This window comes from Chenopodium album, chromosome 11 (assembly GCF_948465745.1).
Source record: "Chenopodium album chromosome 11, dcCheAlbu1.1, whole genome shotgun sequence".
Classification (NCBI taxonomy): domain Eukaryota; kingdom Viridiplantae; phylum Streptophyta; class Magnoliopsida; order Caryophyllales; family Amaranthaceae; genus Chenopodium; species Chenopodium album.
In genome coordinates this window covers 12,449,834-12,463,869 of record NC_137844.1, presented here as the reverse complement: position 1 = coordinate 12,463,869, position 14,036 = coordinate 12,449,834, and the positions used below count along the sequence as shown (strand labels likewise).

General features: G+C 36.9%; 1 protein-coding gene across 1 annotated transcript; it reads right to left on the bottom strand.

Moving 5' to 3' along the window:
• Positions 1 to 1,887: 1,887 nt before the first annotated feature.
• On the bottom strand, positions 1,888 to 12,027 carry LOC145568599 (uncharacterized). Its single transcript, XM_081628029.1, has 14 exons — positions 11,874 to 12,027; positions 11,613 to 11,702; positions 11,451 to 11,517; positions 9,794 to 9,904; positions 9,429 to 9,624; positions 7,496 to 7,581; positions 7,012 to 7,207; positions 6,557 to 6,668; positions 4,521 to 4,648; positions 4,194 to 4,400; positions 3,940 to 4,049; positions 3,356 to 3,485; positions 2,870 to 3,019; positions 1,888 to 2,320 (listed from the first exon to the last, which is right to left on the bottom strand). Exons 2-14 carry the CDS (start codon positions 11,698 to 11,700, stop codon positions 2,111 to 2,113), a joined length of 1,791 nt encoding a protein of 596 aa, XP_081484155.1. The 5' UTR covers positions 11,701 to 11,702; positions 11,874 to 12,027; the 3' UTR covers positions 1,888 to 2,110.
• Positions 12,028 to 14,036: the final 2,009 nt, after the last annotated feature.

Genomic DNA, 14,036 nt, shown 5'->3' with positions numbered 1-14,036 from the left:
TTTTCATATATTTTTTAAATTGTGTGTCGTTTAAATATGTAATGTCATAATGGACAATATTGTAATAAATAAGAAAGTTAGAATATTTTCAACAAAACTAGCAATAACATGAAATTTTAACTGTTAAGCTGCAAATATTCATTAGAGTAGCGGATAGCTGTCATATATAGATGGTTTAAAATTAATTGTTATAATAGTTACTCCCTCCGTTCCATTATAATTGACACACATTCACTTTATTAGCTATACCATACCTTTAATATGCCAATAAATAAATTTAATTATATAAAATATTTCACTACTTACTAATAGCGGTTTTCATCCAAATTTTCGTCTCTTGAACCCTACTTTTTACTTTCTTGTTTCCCCTCAAATTAATTTTACTACCTTTACTCCAAGATTTCTCCATTATTTTGTCAAAATTTTCATCTCCGTCTTAGATTTTAATCATGATCATTCACTTCTCTCACCCTCCATTGCCTCCATTATACTTGTTCTTGCTTCCATTAATTTATGATGGTCTCATCTCAATTGTCTCTCACTCACCATCGTATTTGTTCTTTTCTTCATGTATTACTTCAATTCATACCTCAATGGCATTCATTTCACCTTCAAGCCTTATTCATACTCCATGTAGCCCAAATTTTTAAAGTTCCAAATTTTTAGAATTTGTAGCCCACGCATTTGAAGCAACTAGCACGCACAGTGACACCTTTCCAGGCAAAAAATTGAATTTGTAGTACAAGAAGATGAAGTAACAGATTTATAAAAGTTGCTCAAAATTACTAAGATGGAATTTATGTTATTTTGCATTGAACCTATTTCATTTGTATCAAGCTAATTTTGTTTTAAGTGCCCATCAATTTGGCCAAATGATTATTATTCCAGGCATAAGAACTTTTTTATATTTTTTTTTTGAGAGAGGGGGGGGGGGGGATCTGGGGATCCAGGCCTTAGAATCTCATTCTCAATGTGCTCATGGATTTGCCTACTAGCTGCGTATTTTGTCATTTTGGGTTGCATAAGGAATTAGTTATGTGTCGCGGTGTTTCACTTGAATTGTGAAAAATGACATCGAAAGGGTCAATGTAGGAGTTTCTAATGAATCTTCAAAGAAATATTCATAAACATAGCATGGATTTCATGACAAGGACAATCAAAAGGAGAACATTTCAAAAGGACAAAATTCATGCATAAGTTTTACGTTATATTTCCATGAGAAACAATCATACAAATGTAATTAGGTTCACGGGTCAAAGTGGATTCGCGGATAACAGTAAGTAAAAGGCCCAAGGAAAAAAGATCCACCCCAAATTGGCCTTTACTCGATTCAATTTGACACAATGCTGCAATCTAAAGGTAACAATACATTTACCGTGTTAAAGATTCAAAAATAGGCAATTTATTTGTTTATAAATTTCTGGAAACAAGAAAAAGAAACCAAAAATAGGTAATGGTGGGATTAATTTGGCTTGACAATTGATTTTTGACAGTATATTTTGTTAATAGAATGAGTAGAATAGGTGGGACCGTGTATCAATTCGTTAGGCATGAGACATGCAAATATACTATAAACAGGCAGCAAAGCACCAGCAGATACTAATTCAAAGGAAGGATTTCACGTAAGGTGAATGGCCGGCAAATCACATACTGCAAGTATACATTAAATCAATTGGTTGAATCCTTGCAACTAAATTTCTAAACAATGCCGTCTCATTTGTTTTCAATCGACAACTGTTCACGTGGACTTGTAAAGCTAACGCAAGAAACAGGCACAAATGCACAATTGATTGAGTTTTAGCTTCTTATTTTTTTTTTTTTTTTACACTAGTCTGGAAGATCAAACATCCAGGAAGAACTGACGCCCCAAGTTTCACTTTTTCGACATCCACAAACAACATGCTAAGATTATAAAACTAAGCAATACAAAACTGTGAAATACAAAATTGTTCATTTATCAGAAACAATGATGAACTAAAATCAGAATCAAAGCTAAAATAAATAAATAAAGACAGGTCCTAATCGCTTTCAGTGTCAGTTTATCAATTTTCAGCAACACTCCAGAAAAGCTCCCTTTAGAAGAAAAGAAAATGGTACTTGAAAATGGTACTTATCTCCAAGGCCAGAAGCCTCTTGTCTTCTTCATCCTGTTGTCAAGAGTAGGGAACTCAATCATGTTGTAGGCAAGATCGAGAACTATTGGATTCCTTGGGACTGCTTGGAAAGCTGGAGGGAAGGCTTCAATGCGGGGAGGTACTTTTGTGTTGGAATCACTGACAGCAGGCTCGTACACATCAAGTTTCTCAGCAAGGAGTTTATCCTGTTAGAATGAAGTCGAGTGAACTATAAGATTATATATACACCAGCATACATAATATGTAGACCAGTGGATGATGCCAATACCCTTATCTTTCCCTCCAAAAACAAAGTAGTGAGCACACATATAACCATGATCTTTATGCAAAGCTTAACAAACCCCAAACAATAAAATTCATTTGAGTGGGTGGTGCTACATCACACAATCCAACATATTCAACTCGTTTTAAGTCGCCAGATATTGATCAGAGTTAGTAACATAAGGCTTCAATGTGGCTTACCTGACTACGTATTCCCCCAAGCAATAGTGAGACACCTTGTAGCACACAAGCTGGGCAACTATTTACGATCAGGGAGAAGTATGATATAAATCCTCCCCACCCACCCCACCCTTTTTTAGGTCGAATATAATTTTTTACTGCAAGCACATAACCCCTTTGACATTGGGATTCAGAACCTAGGTACCTTTTATTTATATTACACACTAGTGCAGGGAAATGCTTTCAAAGAAAACATTTCATAGAAGAGTAAACCATAATTTTGGTAGACAAACCTTCTTATCAGCCCCAGTCAGAGACATATTTGATATCTTTTTAGAAAGCTTTTCAGGAATCTTCTGCTCTTCCAAGATTCCGGTAGCATGCTCTATACAAATGTTTGATCTGCACTGTTGATGTAATGCCTTCAACTCTGCCATCATTCCCTGTCATGAAGAAAGTGTACCAATCAACCTTCTGGCAGTTATACTCACTAATCAATAAAGCTACAATTTACTTCACCAAAGGAAAAAAAATAAAAATAAAGCTACAATTTACAGTTCAAAGCAAGGATACAAGATAAGCAGTCAGCAGGTACAACAAAATTTCCTAGGCATCAACTTTAACATTACACACAAAATCCTTCCATCAGATATTTAATTCTCTTCCAGGGAATTCTGTAAAGTAATGCCCCCAACATTCTTTTCCTCTTGCCTCAAAAGAGACATATACAGCACAAAGCATCTGCAAACATGCTGCGATTCACATGATGGTAAACTTACCTGTTCACTGTTTTCCACGCTCTGCAATTTTTGCAGTGCGTTCTCCGTCACAGAAAGAGCACGAGAATATAATGCATAAGCTTCAGCTCTCTTTCCCGCCAAACTGTAGGATTTCGCCAGGTAAAAGCACCTTCAAAAATTGCAGTGCGATGTTAGAAATTATTAATCCTTAACATATTCTGAGAAATCCAAATACTTATCAGGTAAACTATCATGACAGCATCGGCAGCAATAATCAAGGAATGCTCACAACACTCGCTGGGAAGCAGAATTCACATTTACCCCTTGCATGCATATAGCGAAAACTAAAAAATAATCATGCACTTATTGCAATTTCTGTTTAGGTAAGCAGAACTTCACAATTGAAAAAGAATAAGGAGTTCACACAAATAAGGTCTAATCTCTAATGTATGAGTTTGAAATGACTAAAGCACATACCAAGCGTTTGTTTGAAAAGATATTCTATACACATACCTCAAGTCCTCAAACCCACAAGGTAGGGGTTTAGAAACCCAAGGGGAGAGGAGGGTATGGCTCATACCAAGCATTCAAGCATCAGATATGAAAGAAAATAAAAAATATACCTTTCTGCACGGAAAGCTAAACTTTTGAGAGTGCATTCCTCAGCAAATGCCACTTCTTCACCTTTACTATCCCTCCCAGAAGTGACTAAGTCAGACAAATCAGCTACATTCTGCAAATGATGACAGCTGAACATGATTTTTTTTCCAAAACATTTTACATGCTTGAACATATGGAATACCAACCACCGTCATGGCGTCATCCAATCAAGAAACCGGTTTATATATCCAAAACGAGTATCATTCTGAATGCTTACTTGTAATAGAAGATCGTACAAGCGAACTAGTTCCTCGGGTTTGGTAACCTTTTCATTTTTGTCATCACGGTTTCTGCTGAGTTTGCTCTTGGCAATACTAACTAAAAGCTGGTTTCGCTCAATGGTACGTTGTCCAAGAACGGCACTTACAGCTTTGTCAAGTCCATTCAATTCATCTTTCACATTTTCAGCACTCCCTGCAGTAACCTATGTGACAAAGTTTTAACCAATCATTATTTTGGACACTAAAAGCCACCTTTGAAATCAAGCCACAAGAAGACATAAAAGTAATCAACATGGTACCAAACTACCAGAAGCAATGCATACCAAATCATTGCGAATGCAACTCCTTGCATCATGATAGGCAGAAAAAATTTTGTCAAAGACAGCAAGTTTTTTCTCAGCTGACAGCGAGTCTGCAGTTGGACCCTGAATATCCTTCTCCAATTCCTGAGCTACTCACATGTAGAAATAAAAAGCTATAAATTATATAGGTTCAGATGTATATAGTGTAGGTTCAGAAAATAGCAACAACTAGAAGTTGAAGATAGACAAGATACTCCATCTCCAGAAGCAAGCTCTGGAAGAGCCAACCCCTTGCTTCCGTTTTTATGCCCATTACTTACACATACCCTCAAGATAAACTTTGGGGAGAAATGTGGTAGATAAACCTCAACTATGGAGTGACAGGGTAGCAAGTTAATTTAGTTTATTTTATAACAAAATGAAGCAGATACAAGAGTTACTGCAAAGCAAATAAAATATAACCATTTATCGACTCCTTTCAATCAATCAATCAAAGCCTTAATCCCATAAGTGGGGTCGGCTATATTTAATTATCGACTCCTCTGGCGAATAAAATCTTGAATGGTAGTAAATGATGAGTTTTTATTGAGTTGAAATAATACTACTAGCAAAGAGAAGGCTATATATAATTATATATACTCACAGCTTGTTAAATCAGATGAACCCATCACTACTAATTATTAAAGAAGAATGAGCTTATGCCTTTTATCTTTATGCTCAGCAAATTCCTAGTGAAATTAATCTACCATGTACTTCAAAAGGGAAGCAGCCTAGCCACAAGATTAATACACACGGCCACACAAGTAGGTGGAAAACAGATTGGGATCTGATTCCCTTGAAGAAAACAAAACCGAAGGAAACATATCAACAGGGAGACAATTCACTATGCAAAGGAGAACAGAAGACTAGATGAGAGCAAAAACAGAAAATTATTAGTGAATCCTTCTCATCCTTGTATTTTTATGGTTTGGAAATTCCGTTATATTAACTGTGCATATTCAATAAACCGTAGGAAACAGAAGCCAAAAGCGCAAAGCTGATTTTGATCAAGTTGTAGTGTATTTTGGTTATGTTTCTCTAGCAATGAGCAGCTAATTGTTTTCCAGGATTTATTATCAAACTTTAGCTATGTAATTTGATAATTAACTTAGTGTTGGAATTATCTTTGGTGCTATTATTGAATTATTCATCTATAAAATTGATAATTAATCCTAAGAAATTCAGGTTATAAAATTATGCAAAGATAACAATGCATTGTGATCAAACCAATGAATGCATTGTCTAAGCTTTGTTTATACAGGCCATGTCACCAAGTCAGTCTCAACTGTGACCCAAAGCTCATAGCCTAAGGCACCTATATCCGTTTAATTGCAAATCAAACTAGAAAATTAGCTGTATAATTAGTGGTGAATCAAATGTCCTTTCCAATTACTGATTGATCCCCCAGGTTACCCTTATCTTGACCATTTAGATAATATAGTTTCTATTCTGTTATTTGTTTTATATTAATTAGAATCAGAAACAACTTATTTACCTGGTTTTTGTCACTAACTCACTATCTATAAGATATCCAAGTATTTGTCACTATCCTTTTGAACTTCTACGCTTGTATGAATACGATTTATAGCATGTCTAAATTTGCTATCAAGCAACAACATTAAAACAAGAAACATGGAGCTTTTAACAAGGATATGCACCATTGGAACAACTAGTAAGAAAGCTCCAAAATAGTGCTACTTCAAAGCTTAAACAATGCTCTCCTGACCCACTTCAAGAGTGATCTTTACCAAATATTCTCAAAGAACCAGAATATCATTGTCTTGTGTGCCATGAAAGGTCATCAGACAACAGCTAGCAAATAGCTCGAGAGTGGCAGGCATGTAGTATTTTGAACCCATGATTCATGGTGATCAGGCAGAGAAGAAATACCAAGCCAACATTTTCAGGGAAATCATGAGTCTAGATATGGTTCAAAAAAATCTTCCGGGACAAAGCTCACGAATGCTAGAAAAGTATATTAGTTAAACTATGTTTTATAAAAGATAATGACTACTAACCTTTTAGAATGGAAACCCTAGTCTTAGGATTGGAAATTGGAAATCGGTGTCCCAGCCAATTGAACTCTGTCATTGAAGCAGCTTGTTGAGACCTTGCCTCAGCCATGACAGCCTGCATATACAAAGACAGTTATAGCTCCTTGAAAGACCTGACTGTAGTCTGCAAATTGGTTTAAGCCCAATTCAACAGGATAAATTGTATGTTTAAAATGATTGGGAAAGTAGCAAAGCACCCTCAACAGATGCATATCTTTAGGGATTACACTATTCATGACATTTAAAGATATAGGCTGATAACTCTTACTTTATAAAAATGAAGCATAAATCCAAGCTACAAACGAGTCTGATACATGTTTTTCAAAAATATAAGGTAGTTTTTCAAGCTAAAAGTTCAAGGACCTTCACAGGAACATAAACTGGCAGAAATGGTTCAAATTACAGAAAAGCAAACTTACTTCCAACTTGGATTTGAAAAGGTCCAATGCTGGCCCCTCCATTTCACCAATCTGCTTAAGTTCTGAAGCTTGCAGATTGGACTGGCCTATTTTGTGTAAGCAGTACCTAATACTAGGCTCTAGCTCTTCCACACGTTCACGACACAGAACCTGATTTTCAAGGTCTCCATACTTCCCAAGCTCTTCATAGACAGCCCTGCAATGTTAACATTACCATAAGAGTTATGCTCTGTTTGAATAAAGTGACAACGAATATGTGCCCCCGTCATACATAACATTCCTGCAGCATGCAGCCTAGAGGCATGTGGCTTCCAATTAAAACCAACAAATGACACTAAGACAAGTATTCTAGCATCTTCAGATGTTCTTGAATCATTAATGCCATAAGAATCATGCAGAAGGATATAATTCATAACAAAATAAGATTTTTTTTTTTAACAATGACACTGCTAGTCATCTACAAGCTAAAGACAGTATAATGCACCTGGCACTCTTGAAATTCCGTAACGCCATGTCCCAATTCTGATCTTGCTCGAACAACAAGTTGCCTTTCATATATGATGCATAAGCCTGGTCACAGTGAAACACATGTTCAGTTCCAATAGTAAGTAATAAAAACTTCAAATGCGATGTTGGTCATGCAACCTAGTTTTCTTGAAAAACATACTAAAACATTATAAGTTTAAGTCACAATGCTGCTTGAACAATAACGCAGGAAAACAGAAACTAGTACCTAACTGTAGCTTTGGCAACTAGATATGAATAGCTCCAAAAGTGATTAAAGTATTCAAGGGAATTAAACAATCCTTAACTTGCCTAACATCACAATCAAGAGCATATCGCTCAAGACTATTTTGCACTCTGTTCATCCTATGTTTAAAAAAATGGTTGCTTCTCCACAGTCTCCAATGCATACCTTTTTTGACCATTAATTATGCATCATTCACTCCATCTTAAATTAGTTGCTCTATTTGCCTTTTGAAGGTCAAATTTCATCAACTTTGCCCAATTACTTATACCATCATATGAGGAAAATTATACTATAGGGTATCTTGTTAGATTCATTATAATGTATACTTTCAAAATACCAAATTCTTATAATTTTCTAAAAATGCGATTAAAGAAATTATTGGTCAAATGTGTCTTGGAGATTTTGAGAAAAAAAAAATAGGCAACAAATTGGAGACAATAGGATCATCAAAAATGATTTCTTGCAACCAAGATCTTACATGATAAATATTATGTATTGGTGAATATCAATGGCTAAAGTTTTGGCTACGAAACCTTTCTTGTAGGAAGGTGAAAATGGGGAGGAGGGAGGATATGAGTTATAGAAAAGTCATCAATGCATAATTCTGTACTAGCATTACACAAAATCCACTACATGTAGTCCTTTATGCAGTTGTTTACATTGAATTTTCTACAAAAACCAGTACCTAGACAGCAATGATGTAATAAAAGTCCTAGAAATACATTTTAAACTAAGAGATGTCCAAGGTTCACACGACATGGATGTCAAATAAAGAATAAAAAAAAACACAGTTAAAAAGGTAAATGAAGCTTTATCCTGCAGTAAAAAAACAATTAAAAAAAAAAAAAAAAAATTGTGTCGGACAGCACGGGCTTGCTTGGAGCTTATCAGCCACAGCTATAATAATCCTCACCTTCACAAAAAAAAACACAAAAGGGCCTCATATATCTCTTCAAAATGTCATGGAAAGTTCAACCAGTGAAATGGTAGAGAGGCACAATGGGAGGATGGAGACATTAGATGCAACTCTAAAAGGGACTTGTATATTTCAAGATGCTTATCAAGCAAAATGACTACAGTGAGTGGCATAATGGGAGAATGGAGACATTAGATGCAACTGGCGCATCCAAAAGATCATTGGCATTGGTACCAAACAGATGGGTTCACAAATCACAATACTACTTCATCAGTTAAGCCATCCTTTATACATCCAAGAAAGAATTAGGGATCGCAACACAAAAGTTTCCTAAATATAATCGAGAAGCATATCAAGAACTTCCAGAGCTATAAAGAAGTTCCATTCAAGAGCACAGAAACAAATATGTTGACTAGCAAATTTCAATAGCAGTTCAGAAGAACAATTTTAGGAGAGGAAGATAATGGCTCATTAACCCTTGGGACTCGAAGAAAATTCATGAGATACATGATGAGCTGAAATAAAACTATGTCCATAGGCTACTCAATAAAATTAGAATAAAAGTTCTACTGCTCTACATAACCATGGGTGCTAGAGTATCAAGACTTGATTTTCAGTCATCTTACCAGCTTGACAAAAGTTCACACAATTCACTAACACCATAATAAAATTTATTAAACATTCAAAGGAAAGGAACCCACTGCAACCCAAAAATAATACAATTTAAAAGTAATATATATGCGATCAAACCTCAGCTTCCAAAGAGGTTCTGGAATCTCCTTTGAGTGCACAAAGTTGCGCAAAAAGAGTAGCCCATTTTACAGCCTTCCTCAATCTTCCAATCAGATAGATGCGTTGGCGCCCATTTGGACCATCCGGTAGTTGTCTTTTCTCCATGGCATGGCTCCATGCCCTTTCAGTTGTATAGAGTAGAATATGGAGAAACCTACAGACAAAATAAATTCCAAATAAAAGAAACTTGCTTAGAATTGCACAGCACAGCAATGGAAACATTTGGCAGAGCCGCAGAGCACAGAGAGAAACATAGTGTAAGCCACATACATTCCACACTTAAGGACAGTGATTGAACAATTAGTTAAAAAAATGAAAATTACCTTACATCAGTAACAGTGCTCTCAGTAATAACTTTCCGGCTGTATTTATTACGGCCATGTGTAAACTTGAGGGATTTATACAGCCTTCTCAGACGAGCTGTACAATACCGCCTGCCATTCAAACATTCCAATCAATCAATAAAAGCACCTCAATCATATTAAATATATACAGCATTCAACTCAACACAAGAAAGCCTATACCCTATGTTCAAGAGAAAATTAGGTATCAAAATGTCACAGAAAGACAGACTAACAACAATCCATTCTTTCATTCTAATTTATTTAAAAGATTAAGACAGATATTCAGGTCTAGACATGAAGCTAGAGGACTTCTGATAAAGATAAGTTATGTTAACCCACCACATTAATGATCTTCGCATCACATGCTTTACGAAATGCAAGTTTACAACTATTTAAAAAATATGCTGCATACAAACTTAATACGGAGTATCACTTATTCTACATTTTTACCCCCATATTTTTTAATATTATTAACTTAGAGCTCGTCCACTATAAGTAACTTTTTTTTTTTTTGGCTGTTTATTATAAAGATTTTAGTGTTATTTTTCAATTTTTACAAAACCAGTACAAAGCTACTTTTGTTGTTGCTAACTTTAATTTTTGAATACCTATTTTTAAATCAAAAAGAAAAAAAGAGAAAAGAAATTGACTCGACCCACTTCATCTTCCTTCACAACCATAGTTGACACCCCTAAAGGCCTAAAGATTCTGAACCATTGGCAGCCACCACAGCCCCTAATATTGACCATCAGCATCACTCCCCACACCCCTCTCCCCCTCTCCTCCGAACTATTGTGTCACCATAAAGCCCTTTAAAGTTGCAACACCACCTTCACTTGTTTCCCTGCTTCTCGTTGCCTCTTGTTTTATCTATTTCATATTCCTTGAATGCCTAGTGTTTCTCTAGCAGGCGATGCCCATCACGATTAACCACTCCACCCTATCTAGCATCCTCCACTGCCCGCCAAACATAATGCACCTGCTATACTGGTTGTGACCTGCTGTGCAGTAGTGGTGGAGGTAGACATGGGTGCTAAGTATATGGAAGGAGTGGGCAGGGCATTTCAAGGGGGTGAGGGCATGGGGCACAAGGCAGAGTTGAAAGCAAGGTCTTGTTTCCAAATCATAATTCATAAAACCACTATAAGTGATTTTCCTTTTCTGCAGCGATTTTCATATATCAACAAGTTGTTTTTTCGAGCAATTAAACTGAAAAGGATTCGTTTCCATCCTCCAAAACATAAGAAACGAAAAACACAAAATCTACAATGCCGAACTAACCTTAGGGCCTGTTGTGTTCAGCTTAATTTCAGTTCAATTCAGTTGTTCCTAATTTCCTTCTCTCGTAAACAATTCATTTCAACTCCATTTAGTTCAGTTCAGTTGTTTTCAGGAAATCGGAACAGACCCTAACCATAAATTGCAAAGCATACCCAAGTTTGACAACAAGAAAACCACCTATATATTGCCATGCATTATCACTCACTGGATAATTAACATTCAACAATTACAACGAATTCATGCAACATTCTTTATCCCACTGGCCCGACAACTCTAAATTGTACAATTACAGAAAATCAAGCAACATCAATCTCAATTGTTTTATTGAACAAAGAATTTCGACAAGTGCAAGTACCTATAGCGAGTGTAATCGCCATGGCGCAATCCATGCTGCATTTGGGCAGACTTCAAGAGCTGCAAAACTAACATCATCACGAAAATCAAACAAAAAATCAGAATTACATGCGTTTCAACAATCATAATCCAAGAAACGAAAACAAAATTAATACAAGTATACCATTAATGGAGAATTTAGGTTGATCGGAACCAGTCGATTTTAGGATATCGATATCCATTGACGAAGCTGAATCGTTTACTTTCGCCATTCCTTCAATCAAATTATCAAGGAATCAGATCGATAATAGGTGAAATTTGATGCAATTGGCAACCAATATGAATAAAATCTGCAATTAGGTATTCGATAAACCCTAATTTGCTGCGAATTTGAAAGAAGTAATTGTCGATACAATGTAATCGGAAAATAGAGTGTGAAATTTACCTAGATTGTACGGATTCTGGGAGCAACTGCAACGTCTGCAATGGTTGTGTTTAGAAAGAATTCTTTGACGATGCACTACGATACTTGCGATGATGATTAACCCGGCTATATTCGGGTCCAGCTAAATAGGAACCGGGACCAAAACCGGAGTATCTAGATACAAATTTCGTTAGGATTCGAACAATTTCCCAAAATATTGCTTTACACATTTTGAATTTTAACACCACAAAAAAGACACGAAAATAGTTTCTAACATTACAAAAAAAAAAAAAAAAAAAAAAAAAAGTTGCACCACAACAAATTCACAAAATAAGATCTTTAGATGAAATCCAGTAAATGGGCCCCATAAAGTACACGTATCACAATTTTGTTGGCTAAAAAAAAAAACCTAAAACTAAGGGCCTATTCTTACTAAACTGAGCTGAGCTGAATTGAACTAAACTAAACTGAACTGAACTGATTGGAGCTGAACTGAACTGAGCTGAAATGAAAATTTTATGAGAAAAGGAAGCTAAAAGCTGAATTGAACTGAACTGAAATTAAGCTGAAGTGAAGAGGCCCTAATACAGCCACCCTACCACCACCACCACCAAGACCTGACCACCACCGACACCCACAACCATCGGAAACCTCTTCCAACGCCACCTGTGCAGCCCCCGCCCCAACCTTGCCTATGCGCACCGGGAACCACCTCCCGCAGCCAGACCGACACCCAATGTAACCCTAAAATGGCCGTCGTACCCCAAAACGGTCATGAAATCTGTTTGGGGTAAAAATATCCCCTATATGTGGACCAATGCCACCGCGACACGTGTCCGCAAGCTCAGCACTTAATGAGCCAATTAGAGCATGACACGTGTCACTCAATGATAGAAGGGTGAAAATGGGCTCTAAGCCCACAACCCTAGAGATCGTAAAACGGTGGGAAGCCAATCTACTTAGGTTAAATAACCTAAGAGGCACATATCCCAATGACTCTATAAATACTGATCTTTACATCAGTTTCAAGGGATCAAATTCTCTCTCCAAGGGCAATGCCGCCCCACAATTACTCTCTTTTCTCTCTACTTTCTCTCTCTAAAATACATTATTTCGATCACTGACTTGATCGGCGGAGGCGGACCTTCGGCCCCCCCGGGGTCCGTTGTTTTGCAGGTGACCGAGCCGTTCGAGTGTTGCATTGCGGATCTGTCTCCCGCGGGACGTACACGCCCTCCACTCGGGTAAGTACAAAAAAACCCCAAAACATTTGGCGCCGTCTGTGGGGAGACACATCTGTAATGGCGCAACGGTTGTGGATCACCGACTCAAGAGGGGAGCCTCCTTCGGGAGGCAGCAGGCATCATGAGGCCGGATGTCAAGTACAGCAGGCGTCATGAGGCTAAATTTCGAGAGTCAGGAGGCCAAAAAGGCTTGTCAGACTAAGTCATGCATTTTTTATTCTCACAATTGGGGGTTCAAAGGCAATGCCGTTTGACCTAAGTTGGGGGATGATTCATTAGGGGTGACACGGCTAAATTGGCCAATTCCCCTATTTAAATCCGGCTCATGTAATGAGTCGGCCGCATGCTACACAGCCGGATGCATACAGCCGGCATTCTACTCTATCTATAGATTCCACTAGTTTTGACAACTAATGGAACAAGCTTATTTATCTTTTGTAAAAAAGAGAAATAAAAGAGTAAAGGTTTTTAATTAAACCAATAAAGTGTTGTTAAGCACTATCATATGCATGCGGCAAAACCTAAACAATCCTCCTTCATTATCCATGAATAATGAGGAAGCCGCAACTTGTATAAATACAAGTGGCAATCTTTTTACACTCAAGTAGCTGCCAAACGGCATTCTCATGTGCCGCATGAGTGCAAGCCCACCAAAGCACAATTTTATATTCATATTACTTATATTATAATTATAAAAGTCTTACTTTTATGATTATAAAGGTAAGAACAAGTTTAAGCTCCACTCAAGCGGCATGAATAAATGCTTGGTGTAGTAAGCTTCTCTCTGAATTAGGAAGCATCCTAATTAAGAAAAAGGAGGTGGCCTAGCAATATATAATAGTTCCCGTAGCATAAATGCTTGGTGTAGTAAGCTTCTCTCTGAATTAGGAAGCATCCTAATTAAGAAAAAGGAGGTGGCCTAGCAATATATAATAGTTCC

Excerpts from the sequence above, each read along its gene's own strand:
- LOC145568599 (XM_081628029.1), bottom strand. The coding sequence starts at position 11,700 with ATGGCGAAAGTAAACGATTCAGCTTCGTCAATGGATATCGATATCCTA. Across the intron at positions 9,625-9,793 it reads AGCACTGTTACTGATGTAAG|GTTTCTCCATATTCTACTCT; the intron begins GTAATTTTCATT and ends TTTTGTCTGTAG. Across the intron at positions 4,050-4,193 it reads TGTACGATCTTCTATTACAA|AATGTAGCTGATTTGTCTGA; the intron begins GTAAGCATTCAG and ends CATCATTTGCAG.